The 24,122-nt window shown below is 35.1% G+C and overlaps 2 protein-coding genes across 2 annotated transcripts in view; both read right to left on the bottom strand.

Moving 5' to 3' along the window:
- Positions 1-16,925, bottom strand: part of dzip1 (DAZ interacting zinc finger protein 1) — a 31,285-nt gene extending 14,360 nt beyond the window's left edge. The window contains exons 1-8 of the mRNA XM_056459463.1: positions 16,696-16,925; positions 15,529-15,649; positions 14,630-15,250; positions 5,843-5,927; positions 3,792-3,922; positions 3,537-3,695; positions 2,727-2,855; positions 827-889 (exon numbers count right to left, since the gene is read on the bottom strand). Coding sequence (XP_056315438.1) covers positions 827-889; positions 2,727-2,855; positions 3,537-3,695; positions 3,792-3,922; positions 5,843-5,927; positions 14,630-15,250; positions 15,529-15,531 — 1,191 coding nt within the window. The 5' untranslated portion in view covers positions 15,532-15,649; positions 16,696-16,925. The remainder of the gene's footprint in view (positions 1-826; positions 890-2,726; positions 2,856-3,536; positions 3,696-3,791; positions 3,923-5,842; positions 5,928-14,629; positions 15,251-15,528; positions 15,650-16,695) is intronic.
- A 3,075-nt stretch (positions 16,926-20,000) lies between these two features.
- cldn10d (claudin 10d) overlaps positions 20,001-24,122 on the bottom strand; it is a 5,452-nt gene continuing 1,330 nt past the window's right edge. The window contains exons 2-5 of the mRNA XM_056459454.1: positions 22,730-22,891; positions 22,567-22,648; positions 20,631-20,738; positions 20,001-20,503 (exon numbers count right to left, since the gene is read on the bottom strand). Coding sequence (XP_056315429.1) covers positions 20,272-20,503; positions 20,631-20,738; positions 22,567-22,648; positions 22,730-22,891 — 584 coding nt within the window. The 3' untranslated portion in view covers positions 20,001-20,271. The remainder of the gene's footprint in view (positions 20,504-20,630; positions 20,739-22,566; positions 22,649-22,729; positions 22,892-24,122) is intronic.

The following is a 24,122-nucleotide window of genomic DNA, read 5'->3' as shown; positions in this document are numbered from 1 at the left end:
GTATCTTGAAACATATCTAGTAAAATATTATCTACTGTTATCATAGCAAAGATAAAATAAATCAATTATTAAAAATGAGTTATTAAGTGTGGTTTATTTATAAACTAATTTCGAGAGGATCACATGCTTATGATCAACACGGCTGGCTCCTCATTAGCTCCGTAATCTGACCCATTAGATGATTACGGAAGTATTATAAATAACCAGAGTTTTTCACTCCAGTTATCTTCGTCTTGAAGCTTCCCCTCCCTTCCACCCCTACTTCCTCCTTCTGGGCGACACAGTGGCCCAGTGGCTAGCACTGTTGCCTCACAGCAAGAACACCGCTGGTCCAACCTCCTATCGGGCTGGTTGGTGTTTCTGTGTGGAGTTTACATGTTCTCCCCGTGTTCGCGTGGGTTTCCCCCGGGTCCCCCGGTTTCCTCCCACCATCCAAAAACATATACCAGAGCCAATCGACTAAACCAAATTATCACTGAAAACAACCCTGGTTTACAATTCTCACGCGGCGACAAGCAGGGGAGCTCTCGAGACCTACCTAAGCTTGAACTCCCCTCTCGCCCTTCTAACGGGACGGAGCCCCGGGCTCGAGGATATTACGAGCTCAGGGCTCTCTCCCGGGACAGCATGCCAAATACGCTTTATTGATTATCAGCTAAGTGTGAACTCTTGAAAACTATTATGTTTCGAAATGTGTTGAAAAAAAATCTTCATTCCATTAAACAGAAATTAGGGGAAAAATATACAGGGAGGTCTAATTATTCTGACTTCAATTGTATCAGATAATGCTATGTTTAATAGGCTTCACGATGCCTGTGATACATACCAGACTTTTTTCTCTGTCGTGGTCCTCCTTCATTTTTTGCATTTTCCCAGTCCACTTCACCTCCTGTGTGAAATAAAAACCAAATCAACTGTAAACAGGCCATTAGGGATGTCAAAATTATTTTTTTCTTTGATGCACCACGATGCACGGACAACTCGGTATCGGTTCATTAATAGGTCATCACCAGTTATTACGCACTGATGTCATTAATCTCATATGCACTGTCGCGGTAGAATACTATTTGAACGAGGTGAGGGTGAGTTATTAAAATGCTTCAACTACTTAAAAAGCTGACAACTGTGCACAATTTACTGCATGTGAGTTTGCTGGACAGTCTTTCATTGACACTGAAGTACAGCAGAACACTATTTCACTGCTTGAGAGAAAATTAAAGCTCTCTCTCTCTCTCTCCCTCTCTCTCTCACTTTGGACCATTGAACTGCTGGCATGTTTATAAGATAACTTTCCCTCTATCGCTATTAAACTGATACTTGTGGATCGTGACACAAGTGTGTGTGTAGAGCGAGTTTTCTCCACGCCGTCTATCACGAATATGCTGTGCGAAACATGTTTTGCTTGTGCTTTGTTTGAAATATTCAAAAAGAGTTTTTTTGAGCAGGTTGTCATTCATTCATTCATTTTCGTTGCAGAGGCAGCCGTTCTATGAGAGAACCCCAGACTTCCCTCTGCCCAGACACTTCCTCCAGCTTCCCCGGGGGATCCCGTGGTGTTCCCAGGCCAGCCGAGAGACATAGTCCCTCCAGCATGTCCTGGGTCTTCCCCGAGGCCTCCTCCTGGTGGGACATGCCTGGAACACCTCCCTAGGTATGCGTCCAGGAGGCATCCGAACAGATGCCCGAGCCACCTCAGCTAACTTCTCTCAATGTGAAAGAGCAGTGGCTCTACTCCGAGCTCCTCCTGGGTGACAGAGCTCCTCACCTTATCCATAAGGGTGCGCCTTGCCACCCTGCGAAGGAAACTCATTTCAGCCGCTTGTATCAGAGATACCCAAAGCTCATGACCATAGGTGAGAATAGGAACGTAGATTGACCGGTACATCAAGAGCTCTGTTTTTCAGATCAGCTCCTTCTTCACCACGACGGACCAATACATCGACCGCATTACTGCTGCCGCTGCACCAATCCGCCTGTCAATCTCACGTTTCATCCTTCCCTCACTCGTGAACAAAACCCCAAGATACTTGAACTCCTCCACCTGAGGTAAGGAATTTCCTCTAGTAGTGAAGAAAAAAATATAATTACGGATGGAAAGCATCGTCAACGCACCTTGATGCACAGAGATATTGAATTGAACTGAATCGATGACATGATAATCATTCGAACCATGAGACCAGTGTAGGTTCATACCCCTACAGGCCATGTTATAGTTAATACATAGATTACTAAACATAGATTTCTATAAGGTATGCATGTAGTTTTTGAAATTGTGCCTTGTGTCTCTAGACAATCCTGTCTCGGAGGTCTACAGACAATTCCTTTGTCTTCATGCTTGTTTTGTGCTTTGACGTGCACTGTCAACCCTGGGACCTTACATAGACAGGTGTATGCCTTTTCAAATCATGTCCAATCAACTGAATTTACCACAGGTGAACTCCAATTAAGCTGCTGAAACATCTCAAGAATGAGCAGTGGAAACAGAATTTACCTGATCTCCATTTAGAGCTTCACGGCAAAGGCTGTGAATACTTCTGTACATGAGATTTTCAGCTTTTTTATTTTTAATGAATTTGCAACAATTTCTCTTTTTTTCACATTGTCATTATGGGGTATTGTGTGTAGAATAATGAGAAAATAAATTAATTTAATCCATTTTGGAACAAGGCTGTGACATAAAGAAATGTGGTGTTCAAGACATTTCATCTGAATGTTGTATATCTTACCTGCTTGTGGAGTTTCTGTTGAAGTTTAACAACTTCCTGCCAGTGTTCATTGTTTAGTGATGCATTGGGCTGTGTCTGTACTGACTGCATGCTTTCCTGTATATTTTTCTGCTGCAGTTTCAACAGCTCCTATGAAGAGAGAAGCACAAAGTGATTATGTGGATACAGCATAAACACATATTATCCACGATTTTACACTTTTCCCCTTACCTGGTCAAAATATTTTATTCTTTATATGTGTTTTAATGTAAATTCAGCAAAGTCAGATTCAATTTTAATTATTTAAATGTAGACACTGAGTAAAAACACAGTAGTTCCATATAAAAACAGTAGTTCCAAAAAAAAAATATTGCCTTCATTCATTTTCCTGAGGCTTAGTCCCTTTCACAATCACTATGGCCAATTTAGCTTATAGCGCATGTCTTTGGGGGAAACCGGAGCACCCAGGGGAAACCCACGCGAACACTGGGAAAACATGCAAACTCCACACAGAAGCGCCAACTGACCCAGCCAGAGCTTAAACCAGCGACCTTCTTGCTGTGAGGCAACAGTGCTAACCACTGGGCCACCGTGCTGCCCTAAACTATTGTTTTAATAAATGCTTTTTTTTTGTGAAAATCAAAGATAGTTCTTACACACCAAACAGTGTGGTATTAAACTGATCGATACAATTTGTGAATCTTTTAAAGTAGTTTAAAGTAGAATAACTCAATTAGTAATGTCTTTTCTTATTTATCAGTTCCTTTTTGTTATAATTTTGCAAAAGTAACAAATAAATCATATGATGATCTTTTTAAAATAAAAACGTACTGTTTCGAGGTTTCTGTTTCTTTGATGCATTGAATCCATGTCCCGCTGACAAGCTTGCTTCACTTCATCGATTTTGCTGTTCATCCGTATTTTCTCGTCTTCTTTCCAGATTTCCAGCTGCCTCTTAAATTCTTCCTGCCTTTGAATGAGCTCTTTTTCCTTTAGAAAACAGATTATGAAATATTTGGGTTTACACAGCAGAAAGAAAATGTGTTAATTTAAACAACAAAACACTGGAAACGTCTAATCTCTAACCTGTTTTGCAGTGTAGTCTTTCTGCTGGGTCTCCATCTGGGACGTGACCAGTGTCAGCTGCTCCTGCAATTTGTTGATCTCATCTTCTAACTTCATGGTCTGAATTTTTTTCTGATTATCTGTCATCAGTTCTGGAAAAATAGGAGATGCTCGAATCACCCTTGTGAAAAAGACAACAGTGCTTACCTGTATGCTTAAATGGTTGTCGCGATACCATTAATTTATCTTACGATACTATACCAGCTGAAGTATCACGATACCAAGTAGTATTCCGATACTGTAATTCATAACTCAAATGATAAAGAAAACTGTCAGAAATACTATGTTTTACATGTTATAATAGGTCTTGAATTTAACTCTTAATTCCGTTATTATTGAAAAATGTATTATTTGCACGTCACTTCGCCTGAAATTTTATCTTTTTGTTTATTTTGTAGATAACGGACCTACAAAAAATATAAAAATAAAGATTCAAATTATACTAAATGAAATTTGTTACAACAATATCATTTTTCCAACAAAATTAGGCAATATGTCGAGGTCAAAAATTGTTTCCAGTGGCTATTTTGCGTTTTTCATCTACTGTTTTTATTAACAATCCAAAGTAATTCAAAATTTCACTTTGTGAGTCCTTCTTTTTAAGACATTGTCGCGATTGTTCTAGCTACTAAATCATATTGAGAGCAACAGAAGTGAACAAATTCAGATGTGCGTTTGAAACGTCAGAAAACATCAGAAAACTTGCAACCTCTATGGGCTCAACAAACTATTAAAATAATAGTAATAGTATTGTCTATTGTTGCACAAACGTGTGAGCATTTTGGTGACTTTTCCACATCCAACATTATCTACTGTAGATAGACCGTTAATGACGATGCTACCATTTACAAACTACAGTGGCACCAACAGTATTTTGGAGCCATAGTATCACGATACTACCATAGTACCGATAAACCTCGCAACCCTAAAATGTACACCTTCCAAATATAAACGTATATCTGTATTATAAGTTTAATTGCTATTAAATTCAATTAGCTGATCGTAATTCATTTCAAAATTCAAATCATTCATAAATCACTGAACATATTCAAGTCTCCTTCTAGTATACTTGCAGATCAAATAAAATTAATTACATAAACTGCCACTTCACTATACTAAGAGTACACTTTTAGTGATAAAGTATACTTATTAAAGTAGATTTTAAACAAGTTTTATTATTCAGCCATGCTTTAAAAAGTACATTTAATTTGATAATGACTAACATTCCAAAGCACCTGCAAAGTACTTGATTATTTATATAATACTTTGAACTGTAGTGTGTTTTTCAGTATTACATTCACTATATATTAATGAAGGTTTCTAAATAAATTATATATTATTCATTCATTCCTTTTTCTTCTGCTTCGTCTCAATTTCAGAGGTCGAATGAACTGCTAACTATTCCAGCATATGTTTAATGCAGTGGATGCGCTTCCAGCCGCAGCCTAGTATTGGGAAACACCCATACTCACTCATTCACATACACTACGGACAATTTAGTTTATTCAATCCACCTAAAGCGCATGTCTTTGGACCGTGGGGGAAACTGGAGCACCCAGAGGAAACCAAAACAAACACGGGGAGAACATGCTAACTCCATATAAAAATATAGAAATGCCAAATGGCCTAGCTGGGACTCGAACCAGCGACCTTCTTGCTGTGAGGCAACAGTGCTAACCACTGAGCTACTGTGCCGCCTTATATATTATTATTTATACAATATTATTCATCGTATATGCTCGGCTATACATTTTGCAATGCACTTTACTGTATATCTCAAATACTAATGAATTAACTCATACATATCTAGTCATACTTAAGTAGTTGAAAAGTTCAGCTAATTGAATTCAATAACAATTAAACTTATAATATATTTTCATTAAATTTCAATTAACGGTCAAAATAAAGCATTACATTTTGTATACATTAATTAAATTTACATATTTTAAAGAGTATTGTTTCGGAAATTATATATATGTAAACACAACAGACGACACACAGTTTGAACTCACTCATGTCAAACTCTGACGGATGTCTGCGCTGCATGTGACTTTGAAGGAAAGAGGCATTCATGAAGGCCTTTTCACAATGTTGGCACTGAAACAAATAAAATAAAGGGCTTTAATAAAGACAGCATGAAACAGAAGTTGCAAGTTTTTTTTGCAAATGTTGGCAGATACAGTGCCTATAGAAAATCATCATACCCGGTGAAAATCTATACCTTTACTCACATTACACCCTGCTTTCAAAAGACCTTTGGAATAAAGTTGTAGAAAAGCAGAGGTTAGCAGAAGGCTACAAAACATTCCAAGGGCTGGAAAAGTTATTTAGAATGCCATTTGATTTCAGGCTGTATGACAAATTAAGTAACTTTTTCAAAGGGGTATGATCATTTTTCTATAGGCACTGTATATCCTATTAAAAGGATTCATATTGCTCATATTTGTTGTGGTTTGCTATTCGCTATTGGTTGACCCCGCCACCACACCAGTAAACAAACACATCAACAAACACAAAAGATAAGCTATGAGGGAATATAAAAAACACAGACATGAAATACTAATAAATACTGTTCTATTCCATAAATAAAAGAATTGTGAACTTCCTTTTTATGACATCAAAATGCTTGCTTTGTTTGCTTACAAAGGCACATGATACAATTTTTGCCACTAGTGGGCGCATATTCATGACAAACAAAAGCATAATTTAATGATGCTGTGACTGAGTGAGGAGTTAATGGAGTTCATTACATCCTACAGGACTCCATCTGCAGGAATCAAGTTCTTGGATGAACAAATAAAGTATTCAAAACTTATTATCATGGTAGTATGAAGCAGAGTAAGGTGCTGTTCACACTGAATGTGAATCTTTAGCAATAGGAAATAAGAAGACGTTCATATATTGCATCTTTTGCGAGCTCAAACTCATTATTTCAAATGGAGATGCGTGGCTTGCGCACACAAATAGGGAGCGAGGCGCATGCGATGTGACATGCTTGTTTTTTTTAGGTGCTGTTAAGCCTGGTTTATCCTTGACGCATTCGCTATTTCGCTTGAGTGTGCGCGGCGGATGTGACGTCATCGCTTTGTTTGTGGAGGTTCGCTTTGGGTGCGCATGACATGATTTCGACTGGCAGAGCGCATGATTTTTTATGAGACTCAAGCAAACAGTTCGCGAAGCACCAAGTTTTATTTGAGTTGAATATGAATCACATTTAAGAGATTTTGTCTGAAACAGGTACGCCTGTACAGACATCTTTATGATCCGTGATCATAGAGATAACCAGATGACCAATAATTATTGGCTAGAAATTGCAACAGCAGTGGGAAAGGAGGAAAGATTTTATTAATAAGTTTGAAAAAACCTGAGGGATGAGTTTGTTAAAGCCACAAGAGGACATGGCAAGAGTGGAGACCCAGGTAAACAATTACGGAATATGTTTTTCCACCAGTCATAGTCATTATATTGATGTAAATATTGCAGTTTTTAATTTAAAACAATTTAATAGTTCCAAAATTATAATTAAGGAACAAATTATTTCTTTGATAACTGGAAAAGAATATTTGAAACTTTTGGTTTACAATATACTGATTTTCTAGGCTTTATTGGTGATAATGGTCAGGAATGTTGGACCATTATTGCCTTTTTAGCATAGGAAGAGGACAGAAACTAGCCAGACAGTAATGTGTGAATTATGGAGCTGACTAAATAAAAAAAAAACTGTATTTTTTATTAAGTGTACTTTTTTTGGCTTTTATTCATGCCATAATAAAAAAATGTATTTGTAGAGCAACCCATGTTCTGTTGTCATTAATATTTTAATAAACTTTATTAGGTAAAACTGTTCGAGATATGAACAAAAGCAAGTGATGCATCAACGTTTGATAAAAAAAATCTTGAATGGTTATAAAAATCTTTATAATTATTAAAATAATTTATAAAAATAATAAAAAATAATTACTTTAAAATATTGAATGATATTAATGATATGACGTAGTTCCGGAAACATCTGTTTATCCATCTGATTTTACGGTCAGTTTCTTTTGACCGCTCCCTGTCATTTTAAAGAACATCACAACGGTGAAAGCGGCAAATATAAAAGCCTCGTCTGTTTTGTGAGGTGTGCGCGCAGTCAGCGGAGGTGCATGATGCGGCGCCAGGCGCAAGTATAAATCAAGCTTTACAGAGCAGCAATGAGAAAACATAAGCTGCAAAAACTCAAGACACATAAGCAGCTAGCTAAACTCTCAATGCTAATTGAAAACAGCTTTAAAAAGGTTTCTGAACTCAGATAACACGTTTAACCTGAATTATGAAATATTATAATGTTTTAGTTTATTTATTATTAATATATTTATTATTATTAATATTTTTACAGCCCATAAATAAAATGTTTAAGTTAGTACCTGCAGAAGTATCATTGAAAATTATTTTACCAATCTTTTTTTTTTATCCAGGTGCACTGACATATATGTTCATGGTTGCATTAATAAAAAAAGCAGGTTAAACTAGTGCTTTTTACATAGTTAAAAAAAATGTTACATTAAAGGGCTTAAGCTGGAAATGCAAATGAAAAATTACGCTTTTTATTGGGTATATCTTTCAAGCAAGGCAGATGTTAGAAAATATGACAGCTGAGAAAATGCTGACATAAATGTTATTTTTGGGTGATTATATTTCTTCAGTGGAAAGCATGCCAAGTGGGTCAAAAACAGGCAAATGTGCCCACTAGAGTCTTTGCTGAAGGTCAGAGCGAAGGCGAGAGGTGCTCAGGTGACGAGCTGGTGCCGGTGGAGCTCAACACAGCTGTCAGTCACACTCCACTCAAGAATGATACCCAGAGACAGTGTGAGCATGTTGCCATGGAAACACCGGGTGGTGCAGGGTTGATGTTGCATCTTTTTTTGCTCGCTTCAGTTCACGGACGTGCAGAAAACCCACCGAGCTGCACATCACACACCAGATTTAGCAGCCAAAACATCCGTCTAGTGCTCTCATTCAAATTTAACCACACTGCCACTGATACCCATCAAAAACACACGCACTGCATTTGCATTTTCTACCAGGGTGGACTGTCCTTGTAAAGCGCCCACTGTGTGACATAACTGCATTACTGCACTAACACAACCTACCAAACCAACTGTGAAATGCAATTATGTGTTTAGCATGCAGGCAAACAAGGATTCAATGGTGTCAATCTGCAACCTCAGCAGGTCTTGTATGAAGACCAAGACAATGTATTATAGAACTGGAGGAACATCAAGAACACTGCTGAGAAATGTCTGGGGGCTATTTACCCCTAAAGAGAAATTCCTATTTTTAGATTATAAAGTTACATACAGTGTTTAACGTATATGAGTATCTCTTATTTAAGTTAACATTTTTAACAGGAAGCTTTAAATTATTACATTTGTGCGTATACATTAAATTAGTCAGTACTGAAGCCAAATCTGGAGCTAATCTAACAAGATAACTTGTAATAACTGTCCAAAATTAGTACACCCAAATTTATACGTTTAGGGAAAAATATGAAATACAGTTTTTAAAAAGAGCAAAATTCAAGAGAAACAAAAAAAATAATAAAATTTTGTTGAAATTTTGTAGTTTGTATTTTTTTTCCCAATAACTAATATATATATTTCTATTTCTAAAGATGTTCAGAGACTAAAATATTATTTTAATAAATATATCAGTTTAATAAATCTTTATTCACTGAGAAATGGTTACAAATATTCCTATTCATTTTCAAAATGGGGTGTACTCGTTTATGTTGAGCACTGTAGTTACAGTTGCACATGTAGTAACTTAATGTATATCCATGAAAACAATTATAATGGGGTATAATATAATATTTATTAAACTTGTTTGTGTGTATTCTGTATTAAATGAACTCAAAATTGCTAAATAAAACGAATGGTATTCACATAGTAGTTATATTTGAAAAATGTGATTAACTATAATACAAATAGGCATCGGACGATAACCGGTTTCAAGGTATATCGCGGTTTGGAAAAGTCAAGATTTTAAAAGTTTCCTGTTATACCGTTCCTAAGGTATATTTTTTACATGTTTTTCACAACTATTTTATTTTGTAAAGCAATACGATCCAACAAACTAACGAACCAGTCTATATCACATTGTATTATGCATATGTAATTTATACAGCTCTATGAAGGATATGGGAAGCTAGAATTATGAGTAAGGCCAGATGTCATTCCCACCGGTAAATATGTGTTTCATGTCAAATGTGAAAGTGAAAGCATACTGAAATATTACCGAGTGCTGTTTATCAGTTAGGAAAATTGACCAAATTGCAGTCTTAGTTTATCTGTTATTTCTTTCTATAATGTAAACCCTATAATGCATAATTTAAGCCAAGGCTATGTCTGAGAAAGTCTTACCTCTGATTTATATTTGGTGATGATGTCACCACTCAAAATTAAAGTGCACCTTTTCACTTATAATGACTTATTGCTCATTGTCATAAATTAAAACAAGGACGCATGACAGCTGAGCGGGACTCTGCAAAATAAACCCTGAAACTAATGTGAGAAGAGTTTATTCGCACGTGACTTGTTTTAGCTATTTTGGTCCATTGAGAAACTTTGCTGTGTGAAAACGAAGCGCACCAAGATCAAAGAGCAACATTGTAACAATTTTAATCCATGTTTTGGAACAAAAAAATCGATTTACATGTGTGAAAGCACCCTAAAAACCACTAATTTTGGAGCAGTAATCACAATACCGTAATACCGTGAAATCGTGATATTTTTATCCAAGGTTATCATACCGTCAGAATCTTATACCGGCCCATGCCTAAATACAAATCAAATTCAATCATAAAACATTTTATAATATATATTATTTTAAATAATTTTCATGCCATTTCCCTACCAAATATATCGAATTTTCTCATTTAAAAGCAATACAAAATTATTTGGTCGCACTTTACAAAAAGGTTACATTAGATAATGTTACTTATCACTAGGCCCACATGAAATCTGCGCATTTTTAGCCAATCATTAAGTCTATTTATTTACTCGTGTGTACATTTATATTTATTCAGTTTTTAAATTAATTTCAGTAATATTATTGACTAATATGAAAATGTTCATATGATTTATTTACAATACAGTTATTTACAAGTCATATTTTCTGTCTTTTAGTAGATATATGAGAAAAAACTTGTTTAGCAAACAAGTGGATCTAATCGGATTTGCATCGCAAACATTAAATAAAAATTAAAACATATTATTTATTTCATATATTAAGTTTTTAGTTAAGATACTGCCTAAAATCATTTAGCATAAATCCGCAGATTTTTTACAAAATTCTGCGAAGAAATAGCAAAAATGTCTGCAGATTTTGTCTGGCCCTTATTACTAACATAAACTATAAATGAACAGTACTTGTACAGCCTTTATTATTCATATTTTGACATTTACTAATATAAATACATTTATTATTTCACAAGAAATTAAATAAACAACTGCATTTTTATTAACTAAATTAAAGATGAATAAATACAGTTCATTTTTTGTTCATGTAGTAAACAGATTAACTAATGGAAGCTTATAGTAAAGTATTACCAATGACTAGGCCCACACAAAATCTGTGCGTGCAGAAATCCTCAGATTTTTAGCCCATCATTGAGTCTATGTATTTACTTGAGTAAATGTGTGTGATTTTATATTTATTCAGTTTTTAAATCCATTACACTGATATTATTGTGATATAATACAACAGTAATATTAAAATGTTGATGATTTATTTTCAATATAGTTTGTATAGTAATAATTTCTGTCTTTTAGCAGTTATATTATATGAGAGACTTACTTTGTTTACCAAATAATTGGATCTAATTGGATTTGCATTGTAAACATTAAATAAAAGTTAAAAATTTATTATTTTTATTAGTAACTAAATAGTTTTTAGTTATGATACTCATACAATTATTCCGCATAAATACGCAGACTTTTTACAAAATTTCAGAAGTAATATCAAAAAACGTCCACAGATTCTGTCTGGCCCTACTAATGACCTAAATTGTGAATTAAACAGTAAACCATGAGCAGTACTTTTCATTCAGTTCTTCTGTCAGGTGCCTGCGCTTCTCCTAGCAACGGCATGAAACACCGGGTGTTTACTTGGTAACAGCAGGTCACAATCAAGGCTCACAGAAACATTATTACAAATGAGCAAACAGCTGATAAAGCTACGGGACAAAGACTGAACCGTGCATCAGAGAATTTCCTAAAAATAACGCATGATGCTATTTTCTTTCAGTTGAAATAAATGGGAGGGAATGATGGGGGATGAAGGGGGGAAGGGTGCTTTGATTTGTTTCCTCCACTTAAGGCTCTTTTATTAGTGGAGAACAAGTCATCGTCACCATCTGCTCTATTCGCCAAATCCTGATTGCCACATCCAAAAAAACACAGTGTCTGGTGATTAGCTAATCCTCTCCCGGCCTGCAGGTCTGATTGTAGATTTAGAAGTGTGGACAACACTTCATTTAGGATGAATGCTAATTCAAATACATCCTCTAGATATGAGAAACACATATTACCATAGTGATCATGGTAAAGTGTGCACTATGAAAGACATCATAAAATCAGTAATAGAATTTTGTGGTGTTTTAATCCAAGGTTAGTAGTTTTAAACAGCATCTACATGCTAATATATTACTAAAAATTAACTCAATTTACTTTTTTATATTTAGCTGGCTATTACAAAATCTTCCCATTTCAATAGAAATTAATAGTTTATTCAGTATGAATGCATTAAATTGGTTGAGAGTCACTGCAAAGATGTTTATAGTGCTGCAAAAGATTTGTAATTCACCTTCATATCATCGAATCCAATTTAGAATGATATGTGAAGGATTGTATGATGCTGAAAACTCGGCTTTGCATCACTGGTATAAATTATACTTTATATATACAATATAAAATAAATTATACAAGGTTAAATAATTGATAAAAAAATATATTAATTGATAAATAACATTAACCACACTATGTTTTTCTGTATTTTAAACATGCATCATGACATTAAATACTGAATAAATAATATATCATATATTTTAGTTTTAGGTATGCATTTTATCTTGACTTTTTATTACATGCTTAGCATTTAATTGTATGATTTTACTTTGAAATTTTGTGATTTTATTAATTGTTTTTGTTGTTTCTTTTTAATAGTATAATATAAATTGTTCTTATATTTCTAATATTCCTTTTTCTAAATCATTTTAGTGCCTTTAGTGGTTTTAAAGGTATTCTTTTCTTTCCCATTTTTCATCTAATATATATAGATTTGATTTTCATTTTAAAATCAAGTTTTAAGATGCAATTTTGTCAATTTAATTCAAATCCACAATGGTAAATGCCTAAAAAAAGGTGTGAATTTCTCAAATGTTTTGAGCTTGTCTACATTCCACCACACTGTAGCTTCAGGACATTTTTGAGTTGACTCAACTTTCAATCCAAGTACTGCAAATTTTAAAATGTCCTGAAGCTGGTTGCCCTAAAATTTTAAGTTAATTCAACTTTTTTTTACAGTGCACTTTCAGAGGCTGTCAACAATGCAACAATGCACTGGATCAGATAAACAGCCACAAGTGCCATCGGTACTCTCCACCTACTGACCAAACACATTCAAAATATTAGGACATGTTGTGGGAAAACACATCAAAATAAAGTATTCATATTTGCTCCGCTGTACCAAAACACACAGATTATAGTCAAAATTGTACTTGTACTTTGCAATTTCTGCTAATAACTTCTAATAACTACAAAATCTAAAAGCTATATTGTACATAAAACATAGTATTCTATATTATTACTGCAATCAATATAAAAACTTAATAAATATATATTTACACTCAATTACATAAGTACATGAATAGACTCGATGATCGGCTACAAATCAGCAGATTTTAGGGGGTGCAGATTCCTCACAACACGTAGTCATGATAGTTTTTTAAATAAAAGATAGGTAATTTATGGTTTGAGGTAGGTCAGCTTTTTTATTTAAGGGATGAAGAAAAAAATTGGTATGATTGGGAAAAAACGCCTATGTGGGGTTCTTAAAAATGATTCAGTCAATGTTTTTAATTTAATTTAATTAAGTGAAAAATGTTTAGTGCAGGCCATTTATTTTATTCTGTTTACTCTATTTAGTATATTCAGTTTTTCTTCGCTGTTGGAAATGCTGCATGTGCATGAAAATTTGACAATGTATTCAGGTTCTGTCTGTTGTTGATATGTTATGTATTTTGCTGTTCACTCATGTTAAAATAAATCTGTTGAAAAAATGCAATATTTAATGTGTCAGACACTCGTCAATTCAGTTAACGGTTAATATTCGGATAACGAGCGGCAGCTGTCGGTTGGAAAAATTTATTGAAATGAGCATTCCTAATGTGGGCCTACTTATAAGCCACATAACATGGGTTTATTCACCCAATAGTACTTGTGCATGAGCCCAGGTGCATCTCAATGACATTTGGTAATGCTTGTGATTATTGGTTTGCTGAAAATAGCTAATACTAGGAGTAAACATGACCTTATAGCATTAGTTAATACATACCCTGATAGAACAGTATGCGAATTAGGATTCACTCTAAACACTGACTCCTTCACGCCAACCAACGTGTGAAAAGCACAAGTAACATTCACTAGGATCAATGAATTGTGATATGGCCTGGAATAGAGAGTCTGGGCATGGGGGGAGGTGACGCCGACAATGAAAATGCTAATACACACATTCACACTCCAGCATGGGGCTGTACAGACCTTGTGGTAATTGGCACTGATCCCTGCGCTGAACATAGCTTGCTGGGAAGCGATGATCTTCTTCCTCTGTTTCAGCTCCTCCTTTAACGCCTTGGCATCCTGGGTTTTCTTCTGCAGCTGGACGCAGATCTGCTCTCTCTCCTGCGCCTCTGCCAGAAGCCTCTCCTCAGCAGCCTGCAGACTGATGCTGAGGCAATCCTGCGAGTGCAGCAGGTACTCCACGGTGAGCTGGGCCAGCCGGAAAAGCTTAATCAATGCTGGGTCTACGGGGCTTTGACAGCGATGGCATCGCTCACCCTCCACGCTACAGAACGTCACCGCATTAATGTGCTCCTGCAATGCCTGGAAGTCCATTTCACAAGCAACTCGGTCCACATCCACAGCATTGATGCGACGCCAGTCCACATTTTCACGCCGGGATCTGAACTTAAAGGGAGGAGGGATGCTAGTGCTGGTTCCGGAAGAAGTGAGCGGTCCGGACATGGTGGATGGAGCCGGTCTGCTTTGGCTGCCGGATGAAGGCTGACTCTGCGGAGAGCTCAGAAGAGATGGGATCCCTGCTGAGGAATGAGTTCCCGGGGGATCTGACGGGTAGGGGTAGTAGACGTTGTCATAAAATGGCTGCAGGGGGGAAACAAAGAGCAAGGTGATTTTTAGAGACTTCCAGCAACATGATATCAACAAACCAGCTCATTTCTGAAGGTCACACATGAAAACATTGATGACTGATTCCACCACTGCAAGCTAATCGTTACCGGCTAACAGTAACAAACACAGGTTCACATGGCTGCGAGAGGTCATTCAGCAGGTAATATGTGAGGGTAAAAACATAAAATCGTCGACATGCTTAATAAAAACCACCTTATTTTGTTGAATTGTGCTGTCGCTTGTCTCCTTACCATCTTGCGAGGTTTGTGAAGTCTTGGTGAATGATCGGAGCGGCGCGCGGGCACAGCGGTATCAAGGCGTCCTGCGCGTTACTATGGAAACAAGAGCGCGTGCCCCAGTTTGCACAACACACTGGACAGGAACAGAGGAAAGAGCACGAGTGTTAAAGCTCTTATATTCATTTATTAAGTCAAATTTGAGTTGTCATTCAAGACAGAAAAAAACATCACGTTATTAATTCACAAACTCATTTTTTATTACAGCTTAGAGACCTTCGGAGCAAAATAGATTCAACAATCGATCAAGAGATTACGGTTAAGTGGAATATTCAGATATTCGTGGGTCCAAAACACATTTCAGGTACATTTTTTGTGCGTGACAATCATTAAAAGCTATTGAACAATACTAAAACGTGCTAAATAGTAACAATTACCTTGGTTTTATATTGTAATATGTTTAAATATGTTGTGTTAAAGTTAAACTTGTGTTTGCAGCACCTTTGACACAACTGAAGCAAGTCAAAATTGTGATTTAAGGATTATCAATCTATCGATTTTAAAATTAAACTTTTGTTGCAAATTTAAACCTTTATTATTTAACGTTAAGTGTGACAAATTACAGTTACTACTTAACAATCATTATTTTGTTATTTTTCTCATTACAACAATGTAATAGAATGTTAATAGTAATGTGAGTGGTTTAGGAGATTAAATCTGCCAAAAAAAAGTCTGTCAAAATTCAGGAAAAAGGGGGCTTTACTGCGTTCGTAGTAAACAAAATATATTTATTTTTATATTAATTTCGTACCTTTTTGTTTGTTCTCAAAGACAAATTACACCCCAAAGTTCTTGACAGGTGCCATAAAATTATATTTTCACCATAAACTGAACGTGAACGTTTTCTCTCTAGTCTAGAGTTATTTCAGCAATCTTCTTCTCAGATTACTGCCCCTCCAAAACATCTCAAGTTGGGACAAGCTTAATGCGGGACAAAGGGGGGGGGCGCGTGCATAAAAACGAGAATAATTAAACCAGAAGTCTAACTTAAGTATTATTTTAGGTCTTAAAACCCGAAAGAGGCGAATAAATACGACATTAATCTTCGTTTTCAGCCATTTTCACAAAGTTATCGCTCATCGGCCGCTGAGTAACGGGAAGGACAGATGCCACGGCTCTTACCTCAGTTTTTGCCAAGAATCCATGCAAGAGTTCGTCAAAACCTTCCCATCCGAAAATCCGCTCCCGTCTGCGCTGCAAATCGAAAAATAAACCTTTACAAACTTCAGTTTATCGCACGCAGACGCAAATCCCCGACGAGAAGATTCCCCCAAAAGTGCGAGAGATCCAGTGCGCCGTGACGTCACAGCGCATTCCTGGCGCGAGGAGCCTCATCTCCTCTGCGGGTTTGAGGAGGGGGAGGGGCGGAGATTTGGAGAAACCCCACAGGACACATATCCACAGGCCTACTGCGGGCTCAAACCATCGCAGTCATCGACTAAAGCTATTTTCTTTAAAACCATTTGGTCTAATATAAGATATTATCCATATTGCTTCAACTTCTGCATTGATATCTGATTGATGAAAACTACAACAAAGAAAAGTAAAGGTATATTTGCCTAAAAAGGCTGCAAACAGGATGGAAATAGAACAGAATGCATGACAGGATGGAAGCTGACAGGAAATAAACAACTAAAGTTTAACTCAGGGTCCGATTATAGGAGAGTATTTCTGTAGTTTTAGCAAACAATCATTCAGGTAAGACAGAAAAAATAATATAAAATGCTTCAGTTTAGTGTTTATCTATTGTTGTATCTAAAAAATTAGAATATCATGATCTAGATCAGTGGTGCCCAAACATTTTCCTATAAAGGGCCCAAAACCAAACCAAATTGATTGAGTGTGGTGGGCTGGAGTTTAGTATATCAAACTGTATTACATTAAAATTGTCATGCTAATTCCTAATTCATTTTCTTTTTGGCTTAGTCCCCCTATTAATCAGGGGTCACCACAGCAGAATGTCAACATTCCACACAGAAATGCCAACTGACCCAGCCGAGGCTCGAACCAGCAACCTTCTTGCTAAGATGCTACAGTGCTACCCACCGAGCCACAGTGACATCCTCATTTCCTAGTTTGTTATTACTTAAAAAAAACTTTTTAGAAAAAATGTATAACACAGTGGAGATCCATGCTAAATACACATGAAAGCTGCAGGATGTCTTCTGCAATGTCGAGAGTCAGATTGTAATTTTTATAAATCTGATTTATTCACAACATTTAATAGAAATATTTTATTTCAGTTTGCTCTTTTGTAGCTCAACATTTAAACAAAAGGTTATATTAAATTAGAAATGATAATCTCTGTAAATGGCATTCCCCCAATATTCCCCATCATTCTCCCACCATTCTCAGATGTGATGGCCAAATCAAAGGTTACCATGATTCAACATTGGCCCGTTGGCCCTACAGCTAATTTTGTATGTCAAAAAATGTAAATGATTTATGAGATGCACCTGAAGATATCATTTGGATATCTACACTAAAAATGATCCATTAATTGACCTTGACCTCTGCTCTGTGTATTCTTGTTTTTAAATATTCCACTCTGCAGTTCAACAGAATGACTTTTAATGATATTTTAGTGACTTAAAACAATATAAGAAATAACAGAAAAGGCACTGGCAAGTTTTTACCAAGTTTTGTACCAGACAATATATCACTTTAAACTATTAAAATGTCAATAAAGTAAATTTTTTTGTCAATAATAATGTCAATAAAGTAAACTTTTAACTTAATGGAGTGATTACGCATATGCAATTTTAAAGTATATGGGTAAAAACCTATATTAAAAAAGGGGATAAACTTTTAATTAAAAGTGTATGCACATATAGACAGGCCTGTAGCCAACTTACTGAAAAGGGTGGTTCTTTTTTTATCAAAAAGTGGACCTTTTTGCACCTATTCGCCTAATTTTCTTTCAAATTATGAGGTTCAAATACTGCATTTTAGTGACATTTTAAGCAAAAAATTTTGCTGGATTAGCTTGTTTGATGGTGATCATGGTCACGATTTTTAATGCAACAAAAATACTTCCTACGTTTTTGTCAAAGTCATTGCCACAAAGTGTTTATTTACAAATGTGCATTTTAAACTACATTATTACAGTTTTATAATAATGTAATGAGATTAGAGTTTTAAATCAACAATTTTGATTCTTTGACAAAGAATAATGCACATTTATTATCATTCATTATCATAAAAAAGTAGGAATCTAACTAAAAACTGAAGCCTATAGGTAAATAACAAACTGGCCAGCTCATTTCCTCAGTCAGAATTTGTCCATTTGAATAATTTAAAATTAAAATTGTCTTAAATCTTCTTCTATTAGTTATTTTCACAATTTATGATGGCATGCTATCAAAAATGGGACAAATGAGCTCATAAGGGGGACTAATTCTGGACTCTGTCATTAAGGGGGGTGGATCTTTTGAACCACCCGAACCCAGCTGGCTACAGATGTGCTTTTTTGACTCTTCCCTACCATTTTGTATATTAAGGAGGCTTAAGATTACTAAACAGGCATTACTTTGGACAAAACCATTTCGATGGTGTTGAAAACACTGAGGTAAACCTCATTTTCAATTGTATAACTTGCTAAACATTTATATTGCTAAATAGTTATCCAAAAAATACAAATTTTTCTAGTTTTGCTATGTTCTGAAATATTTTAAGCAAGTAGACATTAAGAGTAAAAAGTAATTATCTTTAAATCTGTATTGAATATAGTCAGGAAATGATTTTCAGAAGTAACCTGTTCATCAGAAATCTTCCTGAAGCGATCAGTTAGTGAGGGACTCCATCCAGTGGTGTTTATTAGTAGTGTTTCACCTCTGAAATCCAAGTGATCTCAGTTCAGCTATTCCTCAGTTGATTGAGGTTCCTCAGATGTTCCTTTACAATCGTTTGCAGCTTTTTATTATAACCTGTTTATATTTAATTGTAGCATTAACAGTGCAATGTAATGTTTTAGACCAGCGAATGGAAAATGGTATAGTGATGCAAAGATTGTGAGGTACAAATCAGCATTTTCAATGCAGCCAAACAGGTGTGTTTAGTTTAAATACTCATAAACAATCAAATAATGAGACCCTGATAACCACCATCTTAATAACAATTACCCTTTTGTATCCCCAGAATTTTGACCTCACAATGAGACATATGTTACATTTTTATAATTAAAAGAATAAATAAAAATGTATATTGCGTTCACACACAAAAATGTACACACAAACACAAAGGAAATAATAATAATTTTTAAATCTAGGTAAATTCAATTAATATAAATGAACCTAAGTTATACCAGATAATGACATGAATTAACAATGAACAATATATCACAATAATTCTAAAACAAAAAATATATAAATGTTGTAGAAATTTCCTTCTAAGGCAACTTCATTAAACCTGATTTTCTTATATACTTTATTTTGAAAGACAAAAAAATTTGAACATTTCTCTAGATGTTTTGTTGATCCTTGACCATCATTCCTATGCGGAAACTGAATCCAAACTTAACCCCAACCCCTAAGCCTAACCCTATATTGCTAAAATCAGAGGAAAATAACAGATGAATATTAATAATGAAGCACTAATCCTTATTTTTATTTAACAGAAACTGTACACTGTTCCTCAAATCTGATTGGTCGAATGGAAAGTTGTTCCAGGATGATTAAAGATGTTGATCCAGATAAATGGTCAAACAACAGAGTCTAGAAGAGGCCAGGCGGGCCGCACAGATCTTGAAGACTGACTTTCATGAGTTTCTGTCCTCCCTCGACTGGCTCTGCTCACTCTGCTAGCTCTCCTCTTGCTGTAGGACTGCTGCGACGGAGGAATCACCACTGTTGTGGGTCTGGAGCCCATCATGTACGTCCGTCTGGTTCGAGCCGTCAAATAGGTTGGTGGTTTTCTGAATTGTTTACTGAAACTGATTGGAGAACATGGAAGACAAATATTTATCAGTGTAAACACATATTTATGCTTTAGTATATAAAAAATAAAAATATAGTATATAACAATAGTATCTTTTTATTGCATTGTGTGATAAACCTGACCTTTGGGGGAAAGCCTCTTTTCCAGAGAAATAGCCCATGACTGCACTTCCACTTATAATCAGAAATGAGCCTCCCCAGCCGACGAAGAGAGCCGCACCAAGCTCATACCTGAGAAATAAAAGGAAAGACGGTACATTGTTTAAATATATTTGTAAAATATATAATAATATTTTACATTTTTATATCATCATTTTTATGCAATAAATTTGTATAAATGTACATTTTTTACATTTAATTTTATTGAGGACCTCATTTATTATGTAAAACTGCTATTGAAATATAAAATACTTAAATATTAAAAATCAGCAAATTTCTGTTTATAAAATGCAGAGTTAAATTTCATTAATTACAGAAATATATGTAAATTAATTATATTTTTTAAAATTAAATTATATTAACCAAATTATATATAACATTTTGTTTTATTGAGGGCCATAAAAACTGCTATTTAAGAATATATTTATTTAAGATTGCATTAAATAGAATGTATTAATTCATAAATTAATATAATTAATTCATTTAAGTTTAATTAATAAAAAAATTTAAAATTAATTAGAAATGTCATATTAAATTAAATCAAATTGATAAAAATTAATTAGTAAATTAGATTTATTAAAATGAATTTAGCTGCTAAAATGTCCAATTCACTGAACATTGGCCTACTGTCACAGAAATGTATTAAACATTTGAATTTTACAGTTTTGGCCTGCTTATACAATATCATATCTGCAATATTTGATGGACAGTACATATACACTCACCGTCCACTCGTCCAAATTTCTAAGCAGCCAATCACATGGCAGCAACTCAGTGCATTTAGGCACGTAGACATGGCCAAGACGATCTGCTGCTTTTCAAACTGAGCATCAGAATGGGGAAGTAAGGTGACTTTGGGCTACAGCAGAAGACCACAGCAGGTGAACTCCTGTCCACTAAGAGCAGGAAACTGAGACTACAATTTCCTCAGACTCACCAAAATTGCAAAATAGAAGATTGGAAAAACATTTCCTGGTTTGATAAGTCTCGATTTCTGCTGCGACAGGGTAGGGTCAGAATTTGGCATCAACAACATGGAAAGCATGGATCCATCCTGCCTTGTATCAACAGTTCAGGCTGGTGGTGGTAGTGTATAGGTGTGGGGGATATTTTCTTGGCACACGTTGGGCCCAGTAGTACCAATTTAGCATCGTGTCAACGCCACAGCCTACCTGAGTATTGTTGCTGACCATGTCCATTCCTTTATGACCACAGTGTTCCCATCTTCTCATGGCTGCTTCCAGCAGGATAACGTGCCATGTCATAAAGTGCAAATCATCTCAGACTGGTTTCTCGAACATGACAATGAGTTCACTGTACTCAAATGGCCTTCAAAGTCACGAGGGCTCAATCCAATAGAGCACCTTTGGGATGTGGTGGAACAGGAGATTCGCATCATGGATGTGCAGCTGATAAATATGCAGCAACTGCGTGATGCTATCATGTTAATATGGAGCAAAATCTCTGAGGAATATTTCCAGTACCTTGTTGAATCTATGCCACAAAGGATTAAGGCAGTTCTGAAGGCAAAATAGGTTCCAACCCGGTACTAGTACGGTGTACCTAATAAAATGGCCGGTGAGTGTATAAGCTTTTTTATATACATGAATATATTACAAATTTATTAGACTACCTGTTATAGACATCTGTCAAAACCTAAACTATATATTGTCCTTATTTGACAAAAATTATAATTATTTTTGTTTTTGAATTGTTCATGAATTCACATTTTTATACCCAAGTTTGAGCCCAAACATTCAACTTCATTTAGAAGTCAGAAATTAATTTAGTGGAACTTTCAACAATTAAAACGTGTTAAAAATATGTCAATTACATTAAAAAAATTACTAGAACTGTAAAAAAATCACATGCTATACTATTCTACAACACAATCACATACTTTAAATCCAAATAATATGGATCCAGATATTCCGAGCGTGATTTCTCTCCCCACCAGGAGTAAACTGTCATTCCAGAAAGCCCTGCAAAACACACATCAGTACATCAGCTTTTGTGGATCAATTGATGAATCAAGCAAGAAAACCCATAAAAAAGGTTCATACCCGATGCCATGTATGTCAGAGCTGCAGCAAACGTAATTCTGGCGTTAACCAGTTCAGATCCTCCAATTTTGGTACACTTCATCCCAATGAGAGTAAGAACAGCCCCCCAAAAGCCAAAGATCACAGAGATGACAGCAAGAGCCCTTGAGATGTGGAGGAAAGCTAACAAACACACAGTGATAATGTTGATTTCACACAATAACAGCATCTCCAGATTGAGACACTTTATTATAGAAAGGCCACCTTTAACTGATAAAAAATAGCAAAAACAACACTTCTATAAAAAGTTTTATGTAAAAATAATATGATCAATAAGACATGACAACATATTTGTTCATGTTTTAAGTCAGTTTATATGATTTAAGTTTAAATGACTTGTAAAGTACACTGTAAAAACAATTCTGATATTTTATGCTTTTTTTCTGTCTGCTGGTGTGCCGAAAAAAAAAGTAAAGTAAATTACAGAAATGTACAGTAAAATTACAGACGTTAAATTACAGAAATTTACCATAATTCAAAAAATTACAGGACATTTCTGTGATTTAACATCCATTATTTTACCCCAGCTGCCAGAATAAAACCATAAAATAACAGATGTTAAATTCCAGAAATGTCCCGTCATTCAAAATTTATTTATTTTTTGCTGTAATTTTACAGTACTTTTTCTTTTTTTTTTTTTGAGCTTATAATATTTATTATGGAAATCTACATTAAAATTCTGGAAAGTTACATTAAATTCATAAAATTTTAAACATTTTAAAATTATAAAAAAAACAAACAAAAAAAACTTTGTATCAAAACAATTGATTTGATTTATTCATTCATTCACTTTTCGGCTTAGTCCCTTTATTAATCCGGGGTCACCACAGCGGAATGAACCGCCAACTTATCCAGCCTTTGTTTTATGCAGTGGATGCCCTTCCAGCTGCAACCCATCACTGGGAAACACATACACACTTATTCACACATACACATTCACTACGGACAATTTAGCCTACCCAATTCACCTGTACCACATGTCTTTGGGGGAAACCGGAAAACCCGGAGGAAACCCACGCGAACGCAGGGAGTAATTGAAAATCCAGGTTAATTCTTCAAAGTAATAAAAGTTTGCATAAGTTATATATGTTATAAAAGTTTAAATAAAACCAAGTTATAAATCAAAATAAACTGAGAATTTGTACATATACATTGTATACACACACAATCTAAAAAATGCTGGTTTATTTCAACCTAATATTGAGTAAAATGTAGATAAAATCAACATTTATACATTTATAATGAAGTGTTAATTTAAAATATGTTATTCTATTAAAATTACACAACTATTGTAATTAGGGTTGCAATTATTGTTGTTAGCCCATGACAGGGTAATTGTAATTGAAAAAATATC

The sequence above is a fragment of the Danio aesculapii genome, chromosome 6, assembly GCF_903798145.1.
Source record: "Danio aesculapii chromosome 6, fDanAes4.1, whole genome shotgun sequence".
Taxonomy (NCBI): Eukaryota; Metazoa; Chordata; class Actinopteri; order Cypriniformes; family Danionidae; genus Danio; species Danio aesculapii.
This window is presented reverse-complemented; position numbering and strand designations above follow the sequence as displayed.